General features: G+C 34.4%; 1 protein-coding gene across 1 annotated transcript in view; it reads left to right on the forward strand.

Annotated features, from left to right (window-relative positions):
• Positions 1-20,088, forward strand: part of LOC145887741 (sushi, von Willebrand factor type A, EGF and pentraxin domain-containing protein 1-like) — a 33,846-nt gene that overhangs the window by 10,537 nt on the left and 3,221 nt on the right. The window contains exons 11-48 of the mRNA XM_082978950.1: positions 77-209; positions 3,435-3,538; positions 4,413-4,550; positions 4,991-5,179; positions 5,475-5,654; positions 6,202-6,413; positions 8,732-8,886; positions 9,599-9,722; positions 10,072-10,265; positions 10,327-10,419; positions 10,858-11,088; positions 11,152-11,371; positions 11,892-12,075; positions 12,678-12,683; positions 12,756-13,004; positions 13,247-13,439; positions 13,638-13,779; positions 14,242-14,344; positions 14,608-14,815; positions 15,078-15,243; positions 15,405-15,536; positions 15,597-15,711; positions 15,877-15,997; positions 16,095-16,293; positions 16,352-16,466; positions 16,619-16,798; positions 16,881-17,016; positions 17,070-17,203; positions 17,273-17,463; positions 17,621-17,819; positions 17,874-18,062; positions 18,396-18,591; positions 18,680-18,801; positions 18,861-19,008; positions 19,169-19,299; positions 19,378-19,565; positions 19,710-19,804; positions 19,872-20,029. Of these exons, the coding sequence (XP_082835076.1) occupies positions 77-209; positions 3,435-3,538; positions 4,413-4,550; positions 4,991-5,179; positions 5,475-5,654; positions 6,202-6,413; positions 8,732-8,886; positions 9,599-9,722; positions 10,072-10,265; positions 10,327-10,419; positions 10,858-11,088; positions 11,152-11,371; positions 11,892-12,075; positions 12,678-12,683; positions 12,756-13,004; positions 13,247-13,439; positions 13,638-13,779; positions 14,242-14,344; positions 14,608-14,815; positions 15,078-15,243; positions 15,405-15,536; positions 15,597-15,711; positions 15,877-15,997; positions 16,095-16,293; positions 16,352-16,466; positions 16,619-16,798; positions 16,881-17,016; positions 17,070-17,203; positions 17,273-17,463; positions 17,621-17,819; positions 17,874-18,062; positions 18,396-18,591; positions 18,680-18,801; positions 18,861-19,008; positions 19,169-19,299; positions 19,378-19,565; positions 19,710-19,804; positions 19,872-20,029 (5,973 nt within the window). The remainder of the gene's footprint in view (positions 1-76; positions 210-3,434; positions 3,539-4,412; positions 4,551-4,990; positions 5,180-5,474; positions 5,655-6,201; positions 6,414-8,731; positions 8,887-9,598; positions 9,723-10,071; positions 10,266-10,326; positions 10,420-10,857; positions 11,089-11,151; positions 11,372-11,891; positions 12,076-12,677; positions 12,684-12,755; positions 13,005-13,246; positions 13,440-13,637; positions 13,780-14,241; positions 14,345-14,607; positions 14,816-15,077; positions 15,244-15,404; positions 15,537-15,596; positions 15,712-15,876; positions 15,998-16,094; positions 16,294-16,351; positions 16,467-16,618; positions 16,799-16,880; positions 17,017-17,069; positions 17,204-17,272; positions 17,464-17,620; positions 17,820-17,873; positions 18,063-18,395; positions 18,592-18,679; positions 18,802-18,860; positions 19,009-19,168; positions 19,300-19,377; positions 19,566-19,709; positions 19,805-19,871; positions 20,030-20,088) is intronic.

Here is a 20,088-nt window from a genome sequence, read left to right on the forward strand (position 1 = left end):
TCTAATGCCTGTGTAATAAAAAAATATATGCCAAAAACATGCAAAGACGATTATATGAATAGCAATGTTTTGTCAGGAAAATGTAGTGAGATTGTTGTGTATGGAAACCAAAGTGTTACTCCGTCATTGTGCAGCAAACATCCATTTGAAGGAATTCGCTGCAAGTTTGCTTGTGACCCTGGCTACGAACTGGTTGGTAGTGAGATCAGGTAGGACACATTTATCTTCAACTTGACTAAATAGACATGGTGCTTCTGCGGCCAAATAATTTTCTTTTTTTGTGACTGTAGAATTTGCTGTTATCTGTCTGTAAGTTACTTTAAGGGCGCATGTTATAATCATTTCTTTGAAGCGATTGCTTTATTGAAAGAGTTCCATGAAGTCAGTAGCTGGATAAGCAATACAAAACACCTTTATTAGGCGGCAACTGTAACATGAGAAGAAGGCAATGTCATACTTTAATACACAGTCGAACACTACAGTGTGGTCTGGCAAGTATCATGCTGGATAATGTTGCGGGGGCCAGGGGCGTATCCAGGAATTTTTAAAGGGGGGGGTCCAAATTTGTTTAGGGAATTCCCCGATTTTCAAGTACAAACTAAGTATAAACTATTGTGGGCGAGAATCGCAAAATACGAACGTCGGTGTTCGCGCCAATCGTCACATAAACGGTGGCTTTCTGGCTTGCGCAATTGTGTAACGCTATGGAAAGTTTAACAACTAAACTAATTGACTATCACGCAAATAAACCGCTTGTCATTACAACGTGGCCACTGAAAAACGACGTTTTGTCCATGAACTGACGAAAAATGACACTTGTTTCGTAACAATGCAACATGTTTGGTAACAATGCTCCCTGTTTGGAAACAATGGCGAATGCAACACAATGCGGTTTTTAGGTCAACGTCAAAGAAAATTTCTGGTTTTCACGCGGATTTTGACAAAAAATACAGTGGCGTTTGTTTAGTTACCAAAAAAGACCAAAATATTTCACAAAAAGGGGGGGGGGTCCAGACCCCTCGGACCCCCCCTGGATACGCCCATGGCGGGGGCTATACGTTGGGCAAAACTGACATCGTTAATTCTACATAGGCCGACATAAGACAGTCTAATAAAATGTTGTGGACGACCTACCATATCCAAAGTAAAGGTTTTATCCGATGCTTGCTGAACCATGTATGGGCTATCATATGGCTTGGTCAGTGGAAGTCGATAAACATTGTGCAAACAAATACATCTGGTTGTTTTCAAGGTTTTTGTGATGTAACATCAGTAGTTGCAGTATCTCTCTCAATGACAACGAACAATTGCTATTGGATGCCATACACCAGCTCGGTTAAGAGGCTTGCAGGTCATTTTTGGGACGGTTTGAACACATAGTAACACTAAAGGGAATTTGTCGATGACTACTGTCAATAAATGCCTTTGACCTTGACCCTGACAAGGAGGTTTTCTTTGTGGTGCGGATGGAAAGGTATAAAAAACCGAATGGCATCGAGCAACTTCCTTTGCCAGGAAGAAAGAGCTTTTCCCATAGATGTATCACACAGCAACATGCTTCCTGAATTGCCAATCGTGAAATCCAGTAACATCTCTGCGTTATGATTGAACTTTATTGGTGTGTTGTGTATACTACGTTTCCATGACCACTTTCACACATAGCCCAAAAACATGGCCCGATCGTATACTCGGCCCGAACGAACAGATGTAAAATGGCTTATGTTTCCATGTCCGTTTCGAATTTCTATCTTTCTGGTAATTAGACACAAAAGAGTGCCACTGTACATTGAATTAAAAAAAAATTATGAAATACTCTCAAACACCACCAAACCAGCCCATTTCCACTTTTTGTGAAAAAAAGAAGTTTAAAACAGTTTTACACATTACAGATTCCATCATAACTGTGTCCAGCATAAGACAGTAACATATTTTCTATATATTTGATTTTTTTCAAAGGCCTGATAAACCTCGCAAAACTTTGTGATTTTATTTATTGAATCAAAACAAAACATAGTACACAAATTCATTCATATGTGAGCATTCACAAGATCTATCTACTTTCAATGGTCAATGCACAAATAATACTGTGCACCATGATCAAGATCAAAACACCATGATCAAACTGACCATCTTCATGTGTCTGCATGAGCTTCAGATAATTCCTGGATTATCATGTTTATTTTTTGTAAAAAACAATAACGGCATTCGTTGACCTAACTCTTATCACCATCACAACTGCACATTTACAACGTCAACAAAGCCGAAATCCTTGGGGCAGAGTATGCTATGTCAGTCTGACGTCCCTTTCTAGACCGCCCCACTGATCAGCAGCTCAGGCGCAATGAAGTGCCTCGTTTTACTATGTTACTTCCATTTTCAACCTTCGGACCAAGTACTGCGCCTGAAACGTGGCCATGGAAAAATAATAATAGTCAAGGTCAATCAAAGGGCCCATAGTGTGTTAATAAAAGCTCTTGATTGTGCATCTAAGACAGTATATCCGCTGATGTGTTGGATATCAGTAGTGAACTCTGAAACAGAAAAAAATTGTTGTTGAAAAGCAGACCATGGTTCGGAAGACTTCTTAAATGTAGTATGCCTGTGGCCTTGCAGAAATAACAAAAGTGCCAGGTGCAGCATTAGAAGCTCCGGGTTGAAGGCCCTGTACTTTGTTTTCTGTTTTGTCAACTGATGGCTGAAAAAAGCAGGAGGGGCCCAGTGACTTTCTGTGAACTCTTCGAGGGCTGCACCAAGAGAAGACTTAGATTCATGGACTGTAAGTGGGATGCAGGCCTGCCACTACGTTTCATAATATCAGCCATGTTTGGAACAAACCTGTGGTAAAAGTTTATTCCCTTGATGGTTCACATTAATGTTGCAAAGCAGTGGTTGGATGCCACATTGGTTGAAGAAGAGAGTTACAGGCAACTTTGAGCCTGTATTGAAATAGCCCAATACCCCACTAAAACTGCCCCATTCTCCCTAAAATTCGCCATGACTACAGCACAAGCATGGCTCATTCAACTGCAAAATTGACCCCCTATGCATCACTGGTTTGCTCGGTGACGTACTCACTACTCATTCCATTGTAACAGAGGTCTACATGGTGGGCATTTCCCTCCACTGAAACTTATTTTCATAGAAATGCCAATATGCGTCCTTCAACCTATGAAAGTTAAAAAAAATGCGATTGTATGGTAACATTCAGAAAAAAACAGAATGTAGCAGCTCTACGTCAGTGTTGTCGTGGTTTGTGGTAATTTATGCTTTTTTATTACATCTTTCTATTGCATTTTTTGACAGACCAGGTTGGTCAAAAACAATGTACATATATTATCGCTGTTCCTCTTCAAAATCATAAAAGGGCCACTGTGTAATTCACACAACACAATGTCCCTCAAAATGATACAATATGTTTCTTTATTCATGTGAAGCACCTGCATGTCAGATGGAAGCTGGAGTAAGAATCGTCCTGAGTGCATCCGTACATGCAGCAAACCTCAAAATGTGGAAAATGGCATAATACAAACTATAAATGGTGTGTGTGATTTTTCATTTGCATGGTGATGTAACTAGCATAGGCGTAGAGTTTTGCACATCAACGGGGATGCGGCGAATAAAAAATACTAACGTCAGAAGGTCGTTTGTACGCCATAATATAAAAGTTAGAGCGTCGTCTATGTAAGCACGTTCATCACCAACGTAATTTCGTTTGTTGCGTAATTGTTGTTCGCGAATACGAGGCAAACGAAACGCGTGTTAAGCGGTTTGAGTGTTATCAGAAGGAAATGCGCCTTTATTTTTGCTGCGGTTTAATCCGGCGAAAACCGAAAGGACACGATGCGATTGCGTTGTAAATTTAGAAAAGGTCGGGGGTGCACGGCACCCCCGTACTCTACGCCAGTGGTAACTAGTGGTGAAATGACAGTACTAGCTTTTTCAGTTCCTCCACAAACTATCTATGGTTTTATCAGAGACTGCACCACATCCAATACTTTTGTCATTTCATGTTAATTTACGTAGTAAGTTAACTATGCAAAATATAATGATATGATATTTTCCCCTGGAAAAGCTTTAAAAACCAAGGACGATTTAGACGAGGTCTGTCTTGAAAATTAAAACAAGTTTACTGAACCAAATATCATGAACATTTGTGGAAGTTGTTATTATGAACATAGCTGTAATGTTTAAATCTGATTCACACTAAATGTATTTAACTGTATTGCAACTTTTATCAAAAATTAACCACACATTGTAAGTGTTTTAATTTTTCTGTTTTGTTAAATATTTAGCAACATATTTTGTCTAAACCGAATAATCAACCATAACTTCAGCCGAATAAGTGCAACAAACCGAATTTTTGTTGCATCCTGGACCAAGAATTTTTGGAGGTTTTAATAATTGATATACAGGAACTTGTAATTCTGATGTTTCTTCTGGTGGTTCAAACTGCAGAATATCATGTGACTTTGGTTTTGTTCCAACTGTCAGTCAGCTGACATGTATTTCATCATCGGGAAATTGGGTGCAAGAAAGTGCCACATGCCAGCGTAAGTTGTGTTTACTTTGCATGCCTAGGATTAACAGATTTAATTTCAAAATAATAAAGAGTTGCCGTAACAAATATTTTGTAAAATAAAACTAATTAACAAGTTAATATAAGGTGGTTTTATGTGAAAAAATTTTGTCAAAATTTTTGATTTGTTTGCATGACATTAATGAAGAAGATGTCAATTAGTGCTAAATGCAAAAAAATTGTTTCAGGTGTTGATGCACTTATTACACAATAATTGATTGAAATTCTGCATAAATACACATTTTGCAATTTGCATGAGCTCATGTTACTTAAAATGTAAAAAAATTACAACAAAAAAAAGATGAAATTATACTAAACAAAAAAAATATTGATTGGAAACACAATCAAGATGATAATCAGTCCTTGAGGAAACGAAAAATTTTAGTCTTTTAAGAAAAAAAAATACATTTACAGGTTTTTGTGATGTTTTGGATGAGACAAATGGAGTTTGGAGTCCATCAACTTGCTCATCAATTGGACATCATTTCGGAAATGATGGTTGCAATTTGTTGTGCTCTCCTGCATACAGTGTTATTGGTAGTGGGTTTGTTCAGTGCAACCCTGATTTTGGAACATGGAACTCTACACCTGGATTTTGTGGGAGTAAGCCGCTTACTTTGTGTTTCCTTATTATTCATGTAGATTTGCCAAATTCATTTGTAATAGTTTGCCCTGTGCTGCAGTGGGATTCTCACATTTTTGACAAACATTTGGCACAAACTTTATTTAATAAATTATAGGTTGTCATTATGTTATTTCATAGAATACATTCTACATAAATGCCATTTACACAGCATAAAATGAATAAGATATTCCTGCTTAGTTAAGCAAACCTTAAGAGGAAACCCTGCATCATGCAATAATTAGTTCTGTTAATGTTGCTAAACTTGTTTACTAGAAAGATGTTCGCCACTTCCAGTTTCAAGTAACATGCAAATAGACCCTGAATGTACAGGCTTTGTTGATCCATTTAAAACATGTACTTTTTCTTGTGATGTTGGTTACATTATAAATGGAAACAAGGCATCTTCCTGCTTGTCAAATGGCCTGTGGTCCTTCAATGCACCAACCTGTACAAGTAAGTGTCCAAAATTATGTGTCAATTTTTGTATTTGTTGAGTTGGCCAAATAAAGCAGCCTCCTATTTCCAAAACAGCATATTGTCATATAACATAAAAACATATTTAGCAGCTAATTTTTTGTCCTTTTTTTTCTGACTTTATCATAGAATATTTTCTGCTTTAACAGGTGGGTTCACATTTTAAACCTAATTGTGATGTAAACATCCCATACATGTTGGCACGATAAAACATAGTTATTGAATTTTTTTTTGTTAAAATATCTAAAAGGTAAAGTTTTACTTGAATTTTGTCAACAACAATTAAATCAGGGTTACAAACATGGTTCAGAAAGACTTTTTTAGTGCAAGTTTATGTTTGAAATAAGTATATATGGTGTTTCGTTCTTTTGTTACTTCTCACAAAGTTTGTGACAAAATGAAAATTTTAAAAATCAAATCAGATTAACAATTGATTAAAAATTTGTACAAATAGCAATTACAGTATTTGTATGTAGCTGAACTTTTAAAATCTGTTGCATTACTAAAATTAGTCCTATTTTTCTAGGAAAACGACAGTTTTTTATTGAACTAATATCAGAGCAGTTTAGCTTTTGTCTGGGTAACAGTGAAAAGGGTGACCTGATAAAATATTTTAATGGTTCAATGGGATGCTCATCAATGCACAGTAGTTATCATTGGATATTGTTTGACGTCTACAATGTACAGAACTCTTGGTCTGGAATGTGTATTGCAGCATCTTCTGGTAATCTTGTAAAGGTACATACAGTTTTCTTGTTTCTTGTATTATTTCAATATGTGATTAGGTAGAAAGGCATTTTTCTGATTCAACATAATTTAAGGTGAAACACAAAAAATCGATATAGTTATACAATGGCAATGTGGCATGCATAGCAAGGGTAAAAAGTAGAAAGCTAAACAATCCACAGACTGCTAACGGAATTGTTATAAATTTATAAAATCGCTAATGTCATAATTAACAATGTGCAAAGGATACATGGCTTAGACCAGAGACTACTAAGTAGAGACTGAATACTGTGCACGTACCAACGACACAAATAATCTTATTGCTCTGTCAATAGACAATGTATGAAGTTATAACTTTGCAAAAATGTTAAACATAACAAACTTGATTTATTAAAATTTAAATCAGATATAAAATCAATCTTAATCTTTTTTTAAAAAAATTAATGCACCTGGTAACTTTGAGGCAGTTTCAATGAAAATGCATGGGAAAAAGTTTTGTACGAAGATGTTTTTTCGTATTCGCCTGATTTATAGCCTTTCTAATTTAGTTTTGGGCGTTGGTACAACTTCTGGAATACTTGCAGAGGTAGCGATTGCTTGCGACACTTTTTTGTCATAACAAATACTGAAGTGTGCCAGAAAATTCATACTAGTCATAATAATGTCTTTTGTTGTTATTGGTCCATGTATTTTTTACTCCATATGTTGTTTTTCCACCATGAACTCTTTATGGATTTTCTTTGTGTAATGGTGGTTATGTCAAATGCAACTTAATGGATATCAGGGGTCCTATTCCTGTGCATCAAAGCTCTCTGAAAAATATGTATTGCAGCATTTGTTTTATGCAACAAGAAATTACAAAGTAAATATACCAAGTTGCCAAACACTGCCTCAAACCATCTACCAACAAAGCAATTTTGGTTATTTCTATAGTGTTAACTTCAAGAAAGAAAAACACTTGTCAAGGAAATGAATGTAATAAACAAGGATTTTTCTTGTTGTAAATGTAGTGACAAACAGGTATACAAGAATGGCTCATTATATGTGTATAGTTTTCAGAAAATACTGTTTCAATATAAACTGAAAGGCGATAACATTTTTTTTAAACAATATTAACAATTCCAAAAAGCCAATCCTATGCCTACTTATATTGAATCACAAAGCTTGTATGCTTAACAGTCACTATGGTAAAGAAAGTATAGACTAGTTGTTTGAGTCATCCCATTGCAGTAAACTGTAATAATATGTATACTGGTATGTGGTATATATTTTGGGCACTTGATTTGGACATCAGTAAGTTTTGCGGTAAAAATGTCGCATGCAAACGATACTTTGCCCTGTATACCTGACCGACGACTGATGTTTTGTCCTAATATGTTAGCAGAAGTATTTTAGTAGTTGTACCAACGCCCAAAACTAAATTAAAAAAGCTACAAATCACGCGAATACCAAAAAACATCCGAGTACAAAACTTTTTTCCATGCATTTTCATTGAAACTGCCGCGAAGTTACCAGGTGCATTCCAAGCGGAACCAATCTTAACAAAAAACGTAGTGTTCAGTCTCTACTTAGTAGTCTCTGCTTAGACCAACTGTTCTCAAATTTGTTTTGGTAATGGCTAACTTGGATCTGCCAGATTCACTTACTGCACACCTGTTGTTATTTTCTTTTTATTAAGGCTATATTACAGCAGCATTTCAAGAATGGACCTGTTTTTTAAATATGTTGCTTTAATTTGGGGCTGAATGCCTGATAAGCATCTCCTCAGTTCGTCGTTAATTTTTTATAAATTATTTTGCATTTACCACAACACGTGCTAAAACTTTTTTTAAGGTAACTTTCATTATGCACCACAATTTAAATACCCATAGCTTGGAGCAATGGTTTCTTATCCAGGGGTTTCAAGTAATTTGTATGGGGGTGTAGTATTTCCCATGACAGTAAAATGCAAGTTATGACATAACATAATTTCAAGTGTTAAGAATGCCTTTAAAGTGGGTTGTTATGTTATATTTTATTGTGTTACAATCTGTTAAAATTTAACCTTTGTCTTACAATACAAACCAGTGGACAGAGAGTGTCAATATCTCATACATGTGTATTTGGTATCAACTGAAACTCCGGTTAAGCACTAGTTCTTAAAAAGAAGGATTTTTTGTGTAATGTTAAGATAAGCAAGGAATAACCAACATAATCTGTGATATATTGCAATACAGAGGTTGTATTTGTACCACTATCAAACATTTAGTTTTTATCACCAACTAGCTATGTGTCAAAATGATACTTCTTCATTCCCCATGTTTACCTTGGATGTACTTTTTTTGTTACAGATGGAGAAATGCAATAGCAGTGACCATAATCAAAATTTTGTATCATATATGCAATATACAATCAACACAAATACTGGATATTTTCTTGCACCTGGGCATCGGACAACTTCATCTTTGTTTACCTCTATTTATCCTAAAAATGATGTACATTGGAGGTTAGCACCTTGTTGGAACTATGATTCATTTTAATCAACAATATATTGATTAGTTGCTATGCCGAAACTAATTATATTTTTCACAGTTGCTAAGCTGGTCATAGAGTCCCCAATTTCATAAATGTTATGAAACCCAATGACCTGTAAACATAACACATATTACATTTCTGTCTTGTGATGAATTACATTTTTGCACCAAGGTAGAACTATGAATATGTTTTCACTTGTCAACACCCCTTTGAAATCACCAACCAGTTTTCCTGTTGGCAAAATAATATTTTCAATTTTCTTTGCATATAGATGTAGAAAAGTATTTCTATAACCAACCCTCTATCAAAAGATTGCATATTTACCCCTCAGGGTTAAGAACCTCCGGCAAAGAGTGAAGTTGTTTGGCATATAATAATTGGATTTAAAAATTGTTTTTTTGTTGTAAATGGGGTACACTGGGATTGCAGCCAAGACAGGACAATGTTAAAATAGATATGCTGTTTTAAAGATGCAAAATTATATGATTTTGGTGCCTCATGTAGTACGTGATTTTACGTATCTTGTTCTAACTTGTCAGGATAAAGTGTTTGTTTCAGTTTATCTGCACTGCCTGGACTGTGATTCCAGATAACATTATGTGAAATATGTGATACCTTTTTAATGAAAAGTGTGCATTGATTCTGCATTGTATAAAAAGTGTTCTCTTTGTGGATCTTATTAGGTTTATTGATATGTCGGATTCTGAAGTGTATACATTACATGGTGCTCGAAATAATGGATCGTGTTTACCACTTCATGCAATGCTTTTCACAGACTTTTCTGGATCTTGCAAAATTGGAGTTCAGGTAAACCTTGAATGTTTTTTTTAAAGTCTATATTTTCTGACTTATTGCTTTTGTATTTAAAATAGTAAAAAAATCGGGTGTGTGATATTTGCTGGTAATATAGAATATATTTGCTGATTAAGATTCAGCTCGTTACAGTTGTTCCATAAATTTCTATTAGGTTCCATAATTTGACCCATAGAAAAGTTTCACATTAAAATAGCAAATCTGCATGGCTTGCAAAACAAGTTTCCTGCATGATTTAAATACACTTACATGTTGACATGATAACCAGAAACAGGCCACTTAAATAATCAGCTTTATATGGTGTTATTCATTCATCATATTTGATGGGAATTGGTGTTTGCAGGATCACAACACTGTTTGCAGTGTCATATGTGAACAAGGATATAAGTTGGTCGAACTGACTGGAATGGTGCAATGTAGAAATGGAGCTTGGAACATAAGTGAAAACTTGTGTGAACCTAATGGAACATATGTAGTGCAATGTCCACCTTTAAACTATACCATGATGATCTCCCCGGACACCTGTTTGCTTTCGCCGTAAGTTCTATTAAAAAGGTTGTTTTTTTCCAGTAAACAAATATATTTTGTTGTTTTCTAGTCAGGATGTTTTATCTTCATGTTCCATGAATTGCGTTGGCGATAATGAATATTTGGAAGGACCTGAAAGAAAAATGTGTGATCAAACTGGAAGGTCATTTGTCAATAAAACAAGAAACACAAGATCTTTGACACTAATTCAAAATGTTACTTATATCTAAAACATACCATATTTTCTCGATTGTAAGCCACGGCTTAAGTTTTTTTTCCATAGAATATTTTTTAATGGCACATCAGTACTATTCGACTTTTTTTTTGTTGGGTTTGCTTTGCCAACCTCTGACATACCAAGTGCCAACAGAGGTTTTACCTTACAAAGTAACCGATTTAGTGACAATATTTGTACTAGATCATCTAACATTAGCTTTAACATTTACATGCAGCTTATTTTTAGGGCAAGTTATGTTAACTTTTTAACATCTTTACATTCGCCATCGTATAAACATGGTAGTATAATATAACTGCTGTGAAGCGGTAAAATCAAATATGCATGATTGTATTGGGATTAAAAGTAATTAAAAATAACTTGTAGATGGATCCCCAAGGAAACACCCATTTGCAGAACATTTTGCAGTGCTTTAAATCCTGAAGATGACACTTATTACATTTCTGCTGAGGCATCTTTTTGCTGGAATGGAAAAGCTCGTAGTGGTGATTCCTGTAGTTTTGGGTGCAAAGACGGATTTACGTTGGTTGGTGAACCATTGCTTACTTGCACAGATTTGGGACTTTGGGATAATGTTGAACCAGTTTGCTCCAAATTGTAAATTATTTTTCTCATCCTAACACAATTTCATTCTTTACACCTTTTTTTTTTTTGTTTTAGTTGTGATACAATATATTTGGATGCCAATGTGATTGTTGTGTGTGACAAAGACATCAATGGTATGTACCCTGATACAACAACATGTTCTTTTTCATGCATGGAGGGTTTTAATATTGTTGGAACAAACACTTCAATATGCGCAAATGGAAGTTGGAATATGTTTGACAAACCTCGGTGCATTGCAGTTTGTCCTCCTTTAAGTAATTTTTCAGACATTCAGGTTTGTATTTGTTTCATTTAAAATAAACGATGTCAACATATTGCAACAATAAATGACAATGTGTGTTTATTATTCACTGATAGTGTTATCATGAATGTTGTTGTTTTGCGCACAGCTCTTTTTCAAAAAGCAAATTAAATTTTGCAAGCTTTTATGATCTTAAATCTGGGTTGTTGTGTTTTTTATTACCTTGAATATGGATTGTGCATAACTACCAATGTAACATAAGATTGGGGTCCACGATAAAAATGCTTGTGAAACTCTGCTTTATACCAGGGACTGACTACCTGTTGGACACTGCATGCTAGTTCACAAATTATGTCAAAATGTTCATGAATTCGCCTGCCCATGTTTTTGAACTTGTACATGACAACAAACTGTACAGAAACAATTTAACAGTTTAATTACAAAAGTATTGAAATATGAACTTGTAAATCACTTGCCTGCCATTAATTTTAGATTATTTAAATACTTTAATGAATATTCTGTTGTTGAGATTGTGAAACAAATATATGCTTAGGTTGAACCAGAAGAGTGCCAAATTTCTTCATTACCTCTGGGTACAGAATGCAAATTGACATGCTTAGACGGCTTCTTTCTGACAAGCACAATGCTGAAGGAAACTTCAACTTTAACATGTGAAATGTCACATTTATGGACAGGAGTTGCACCTCAATGTGTCCAGGCTTGTTTGCCATTGGATGGTATTGATTTTTTGCTTATATTATCAATGTAGAAGGATTTCTATAAGTGAACCAATCTACTAATGAAGCATCTTTATAAAGTTGCCATGTCTTGGTCCAGTTTGTTTATTCTTTTTTCAACTCCACAATTTAGGTTTTGCTTAATTAGCAGTACTGAAGCTTTGTCAAACTCATGTTCGGCCTTATTCACTTACTTACATTGTATGCAGACCAAACACTTTGTAATTAATGATATAACTTACATACACTTTTTTTAGCACTGTGACCTTAATGACAATCTCACATTGTGACATCATTGTATAAGCATAACTTATTACTTTCAGAAGGTCAAGATAAAATTTTTATTTTCCAAGTTATGTGGCACTTCAAAACTGAAATGATGTTGGCCACAACATAAGGCATGGCTGATCCACAAGTTGCCAGTTTGACACCTTTGACATAAGTAGTATAAAATTTCTGGAACATTTCTGCACTTGACATACAATAGGTTTAAGAGTTCTTTATCTGGGTGAAAGTCTTGGTAATTACTTGATTCTTTTTCCTTTACCTGAAAAATTGTTTTGCTCGAAACAGTGTCTGTTCCCACCCTTTTACATAAACAGAAAGTTGTTTCATTCAAAAATGTTTAACAATTTAGATTTTATACCAACTCATATTCAGTTGATGTAAACCATATGCAGCTGATGGCATTGACCAAAGTGTTCAGCCACCATCATGCACCTCTGCACCACAACCAATAGGCACTGTTTGCACCATTCTATGTTTGCAATCAACTGCTCTTGACAGCAATGTGGTTGCAACATGTGGAAAAAATGGAAACTGGACATCAACCGGCCCCTTGCAATGTTCCCATAAATGTAATGCTCTGAATATTCCAAATCATGCAATTGTTACTCCTGAGAAATGTAGCAGAGGATTTGTTGATAAAGGTAACTTGCATAGAAATCTGTGGTGATAGCGTTCTGTACATTCTGACAAATTCAAATAAAGCTAAATGTAGACTTGACAGTTTATTTTCACACTAATTTTATGTAATACTTTCTATGCTGATATTTGTCATAATGTTCATCTGGAACTGAACATATGGGTGTTTAACTATGAAGTTGTGATAATAAATAAATATAAATTATCAGACAACCATGAACCTTAGCAAATAAATATGAATTAATAGGTACAGTTTGTGCTATACAATGTCCAAAAAATATGGATACAGTGGGTCCGGCAGTTCGTGTCTGTCTTGGTGAAATTGATATAAACACTGGTTTGAGATGGTCTGGTGTTGGAAACACCATTTGTTTACCTCGATGCCCTCCTCTACCCCTTCCTCCAGCTACACATGTTTTTCCACAACACTGTTCGTATAGGTATACTTTTATACACCTAATGAGAAGTGTTTGTAAATGACATGTGGCGATTCAATTAAAGGTGATATTTCTGTACAATTGTTTGACAAATTGAGTAAGTCTTTTGCAATCAGACACTTGTGATGCTGTGTTGCTTGTGTCACATACATTTCTTTATCTTCCAATTACTCTGTTTGTTTATCTTCCTATTGCTTCAAGATCAATGGTTAATGGAGATGTGTGTTCATTTGAGTGCAAACTAGACTTTAATTTGAATGGACCAAATGTATTGGAGTGTACAGATAATGGGATATGGAGTAATCTGGTACCTACTTGTGTTAAGTTTTGTCCGGCACTACAGGTACACACTACATAAACATTACACATAGTTTGGTGATGTTAGTAAGCGTCCAATTTTTTTTTTTAATTCTAGCTTTTTATCTTAAATTTATGAAGTTATGAGTGAAAAAATTGGTTCAAAAGAAATGAATATTAATAAAATAATGTAACCTTTAATGAACACAGAGATTTGGAAACCCATTTTTTTTCTTGCTAGTACTAAGAATGCAAATATAAATCAAATTTCCAACTGACTAAGTACGATAAACATGTATATAAAAATGAGATTTTAATGTCAAATTTTCTGCATGCAATATAAAATAGTACAGAAAATTTGTAAAATAAATACATTCAAGTAGATGACTAACATCTGCCTTAATTGCAACTAATATCAAAAACTTATAATTTTTCAGTCTTAGCACAACGTAGTGTAATCATTTTTGTAATAATGCTGCTTACTGAATGTTTTTACATTTTGTTTCAGGTTACCAATGGTTACATGTCTTGCTTTCAAGAAATTTCTCCCTACTCACCACAAGGTTTTATGCAAATCCCTGGAACAGTGTGTACACTAAATTGTGATGAGGGTAACTTTTGCAAATTTCTTTTAATAACAACCTGTTTAATTTTTATTTATTTTTCTGGTTTGTCTTTTCTGAAATATTAAATTTGGGTTGAAAGAAAATATCAAAAATAAATTTTACAGTTTTACATTCTTTTTCTTTCAAATTACATTTTAAATAACTTTCATTGTATTGCTTGAAAAGTTTTAAATGATTGGTGAATGTGTGCAAATACCACATATAACAAATGATTTTTAACCGCTGAACAATGCTTTTTTGTCTTAAAGGTTTTGCCCCAACAGAAAACAATAAACTTGTTTGTCTTAATGGAGGTGTGTGGAATCACCCACCATCATGTCAACAAATTTCTGGAATGTTTAATATTTTACAAAAAATTGAAAATGAAACAGTTTGTTTGGTAGTCAACCCTGAAAATTTAATGGTTTCTTTGGTTAATTCATCAGAATCGTGTATTGCAAGTGGTAACATGGGATTGTAAGTTGAACTAAACTATATCACATGTTAGTTGCAGAACAAACTTCTCACAGCAGACCTGTACATGTATTTTTTTGAGAACCATTTTTAAAAAATCAGGAATTCCATAATGCCAATTGAGACTTAATATGTTTTGATATGACATAATTTATTTGTATTTTGAATTTATGGTGGTAACATGCTATGGTAACAATAACCATTACATGGTTAACCAAAATTTTGGTAAATGCAGAATAGTTACTTTAGTTAATACAATCATCAGATGGTTTTGGGATGAGAACAACCTTAAACATGCTGGAACGGGAATGTGTTTGTCTGCGAAACAAATTGTAACTGATGAAATTCTTGAAATTAAGTCCTGTGAAGCACAAGCTTTACAGCAACAATGGAATTGTGATGCATTTAAACCATATAGGATTGTTATCAAGGTTGGTATCCAAAACAAATCAACTATAATTTCTTACTTATATGAATATTTGTGATACTATTTTATATCAGTTGTCGTTCAGGAGCACCTTGGAAACAGTGACATGTTTCACGTTTTGCAAAGAAATTTAGAAAAATCATTTCTGTTTAATCTACAACTTAGGATACTGGCTTGGGAATTGATGCAAGTTATGAAGTTGGTCCTCTTCTCAAACCATGGACACATGCAAAGTCTTTTTGGATGACATTTAACAAAGATTTGGAAACATTGGCCTCTATTTGTTCATACAAACCTGTAAGAAACTGTCATATGTTTTATTGTGCATTGTTATGATTTTTATCTTGTTAACTTAAGAGTGGAATATGTCCTGCTTTGGTCGGAGATCATTATGTGGTCGAACCTTCAGTATGCACTTCAAACCAAGTTGAAGCATGGCAAAGTTGTGTTGTTACTTGTCAATCAAACAGAGGTAAATAAATGCAGAAATTTGACCTTGAGTATTTAACTTTAAAAAAACCTTCATATTTACTACTTGACGAAGTTAGTTCTGTGTGCAGGGTAAAATTACCCAGTATTTGTTAAAATCCCTACTAACAATCTTGTCACATCAAAATATAAATGTTGTAATTTATAGGCACTACATTCACGGTACAATGTTTGCCAACTGGTGTTTGGAGTAATGTCGAGGATATTCTGTGTAAGGATGACTGTCCACCTATGACTAACACTGAAAACCAGGCTTATACACCTTCCAGGTATGCAACTAAATAAATTGTAATTTCCAGCATCTCACACATGTTGATCTGTTTTCTGTTTTCATTGGTGAAATATTACCACATGGTTTGCTTTCAGTTGTTCATCTAAAAATATGGAACATATGAGTTCATGTTTTCTGTCATGTAACTCTGGTACAATTCTTTCAAATGGAGAATCACAAACTACGTTGATTTGTGATGATGGCAAGTGGTCAGAAGAAGGTGTAACTTGTAGGCCATATTGTGACACACCTCCAGTCAAACCAGACAATGTTACTGTTTTGTGCACTGATGGGGTATGAATAATTAGGTTGAATTTAAGTCCTTTTATATTTTATTATTATGCAATTGCAGACATGTAAAGCAAGGTGCAATGCAGGGTTTATAGCAGTTGGAACAGTGAGTGTTCAGACTGTTGTGTGTCACTCTAATGGTTCATACAATGCTTCCATAAGTTTAAAGTGTGAGCGTAAGTATTAGACCGACATATAAGCAATGATGTGGTGCCAAGTACTCAGTTAGTTTAGAGCAGCAGAAGCCTACATAGACATGGAAAATTTAGAAATAATAGAAAAGTTTTAAAATACTTAATTATTGCATTAAGAGTGTTTATCATTACAGGTGATGTTGGTCATTTTATGATTCAAGCATATTCCGCAACAAGTTTAAGTGCAACTCCATTATGCTTAACAGTTTTACAGCAAAATAAAACATGGTTAGTTGTGAAAGCACAATGTGCTTCGCAGTCATATTTACAATACTGGAGTTGGTATGAAAATTCCCTGCAAAATGTTTATACAGGTATAAATATTCCCTTGCTTTAATATGTTATTTATTAAAATATTGAAAAAACAAAGAACACATTTTGACAAAAATGTTGCAGGTAACTGTGTTTCTGTTTCAAATACAACATCTGGAAGTGTGATAGTAGCATTACCATGTAATAATGGTGTGTATCAGCAGTGGAAATGCTCAAGTCAACATTCCCCATTTCATGTAACATCACAACATTTTCATGGGTAAAGTTAATCTGGATTTTGTGAAAGTTTTAAAGACAACATTTGCCTTCAAGTTTTATAGAGTTTGGTGACATACAAGCTGACACACCTATTGTGTTCATAAAAGAACGACCACATGCATCTGCACAATGGGTTGGAGTGGGTTCACACTTGTTGCCACAAACAATTTGCTCTTTCAGAAAAACTGGTTAGTAAATTGTTTAAAAGAAAACTTCTCACCTTGACAAGCAACACTCAAAAGCAAAAAAATTTACAGACATTTGCCCTGCACTGTTGATAGGACCAACTATGATTATTAAACCTTCCCAGTGTGAAACAAACAGTTCTAATTATTTACAAAGTTGTGAAGTTTCATGTAAACAAGGATATGAGAGCATTGAAAACAACAACTTGATTTGTTCTGTTAATGGGATGTGGGATATAGGACTTCCTACCTGCCTTGCAAAGGTAAATTTATTATATTTGTAAAACCACTTTAACATAAATTTACAAAATATTAAATGTGCTTGGAGCCGAATTGTAAGCAAAACAGAAACAACAAAAGTACTCACAGCAAAAAAGTAAATATACCATGTAAAGAATTTGTGTTTTGGATATATTTTAGACCCCTCTTAATGGATTCTGTCCAGCTGTCATGCTCACAACTAACTTGAAAGTCAATTCTGAGTGTTTAGTTGGAGAAACTGTTCCAAGTGGAACAATGTGCACATTTAGTTGTTCACCTGGATATGTTTTAAGTGGTTCAAAAGTTCTTTACTGTGATGTTACTGGATTGTGGACTGAACCAATTCCCTCCTGCAAAGGTTTGCATGTGTTTTGCACGCAGATTAAAATAGAAATCATTTTCATCTGTTCAGCGTTTTGTCGTGGACTTTACCGTATGCCGCAATCCTACATCCTACCATCCCAGTGTTCATCTTTACAAGTGGATGTTGGATTAACTTGCACACAACATTGTATGGATGGCTTTGAGTCACAAGAAGGAAATGTTGTAAGAACTTGTGAAATGGACGGCACATGGTCAGGAAAACCTGCTAATTGTCAACGTACGAACTGTAGTTCATAAACATTTTCAGTGTAACTCTATCGATTCAGTTGGGAGAATTTTAATCAGATACTAGTACACAGATGCTAAGTAAACATGATATACATTTTCTAAATTATTTAAACATATAATTGTACCTGATTGTTTTACTAATTTTACATCTGGTCATTTTTCTTTTGGTTGGTAATTCAAATTCCCTGCATAAAGTGTTTTTGTGAGTTACTTCTAAATTGAATATACCAATTTACATTTAAATACTGTAATCACACCTTCAGATACTTATGTTTTCGGGCATTTGTTCAATGGTCAAATATTTTTGCCTATAATCTGTCAGGATTTTGCCCACCACTAAATGTGAATAACTCCATGTTCGCTGATCTGGAAGAAAAGCCATTGTTTGAAACCAACTGTGAAAACAAAGTTCAATTTCAAGGAGATATATGTATTGCTATGTGCGAAGAAAATTATGTGTTAGATGGAAAAGCTGAAGTTAGATGTCAAGCAGATGGAAAATGGAATCTCGAAGCTAGGTAAATAAGTTTTTGCATTCACATGAAATTGTGAAATGTTTTTTTACCAAATTGAGTTCATCCAAGTTTTAATCAGGCTTTCTTGTAGGTGCATTCCCAGTTTTAAGTGTCCGGAACCTATGAATAATGGAGTGCTTTCAATCCAATATAGTTATGCATACAAAGAATGTGTAGTTTCGGGGACATCTGTAGTTATCACCTGCCAAACTGGTATAGTATATGATATCCTAATGGAATTGAAGAGTAACTTGATAAACCTTTTCCACAAGGTTATCGAGTGGATGGGGACCAGTTTAGAGTTTGTCAAAGCAATGGAAGTTGGTCTGGTGATGGGCCAACTGTACCAAAGTGTGTGCAAAATTGTCCACATTTATCAAATACATTTGGAATGATACAACCATTAAATTGCACAGATAAGTATGTACAAATATATCCTACATTCAAAATAGCAATGTGTTGTGTAAATATATGCAAATGTTTTAATAAACTATTTTAAACTAATCATGGTTGTATTTTGTCTACTGTGATTGCAAAATATCACATAACTGTTCAATTATTAATTATTTCCCGTTTCTAGACATTCAACATTGGGTTCAGTTTGTGTCTTGCAATGTCCAAATGGAAATGTAGAAACTAAATGTTTAAACAGCCGTTGGACAATTCCCCAACCTCTCTGTTCACCGTCCACTCCAATCAATATTTCACTAGGTAACTAGTATGTAATTGTGCTCCATGGTTGGATATCTTGGTGGTTAAAAGACTAAATTTTGTAAATCATTTACCCAGTTGAAAACAAGAGAAGAAAATTCCTGGTCCTTACACGCCAACCATTTGTTGGTTGCTTGAGTATCGATGAAAATGACACTGTAATATGGATTGAACGCACTTTGTGTGATCCTCAGGAAGCACAGAATATGTGGTATTGGGTTGATGAAAACAAAATTGCTAATCTTCATCAAAACAAATGCATCAAGGTTTTTGTAGTTGAATACTAAGCAGTTTATTAGGAATTGATTCTAGTTCTGTTAAAACATATTTGTTAATTTTGTTGAGAAATTCCTCAAGCTCTATTGTATTTCCTGTACATCAATAATACATTATAAAGAAGTATGCTTTAGGCAATTCCATCTAATGAAATGTGGAATTTGGGTGTGGGTGATTGCTCAAATGCATTTCACATTCATTGTGGTGATTTTCAAAGTTCTAACCAAAGGTATCATTCAACATGCTACTCTTATCAATTTTAAATTAAAATATTTACCATAAATTCATTTACATAGGATGTCAGTATATCTTGCAACAAATCACAAATGGAAAATGGATTTCACTTTTAATTTGACAAGTGCTCTTCCCCATACAATAGCAGTGGAGAAGCTGTCAAATAACTTGGATTCTGTTAGCATACATTTATTGGATTCATTAAGCTTGTCTGGAAATGGTTAGTTATTTATTTTAAGATATCTCCCACAGGTATACATTTTCTCAATTAGCAGTAAT

The sequence above is a fragment of the Ascidia mentula genome, chromosome 1 (genome assembly GCF_947561715.1).
Source record: "Ascidia mentula chromosome 1, kaAscMent1.1, whole genome shotgun sequence".
NCBI classification, from domain to species: Eukaryota; Metazoa; Chordata; class Ascidiacea; order Phlebobranchia; family Ascidiidae; genus Ascidia; species Ascidia mentula.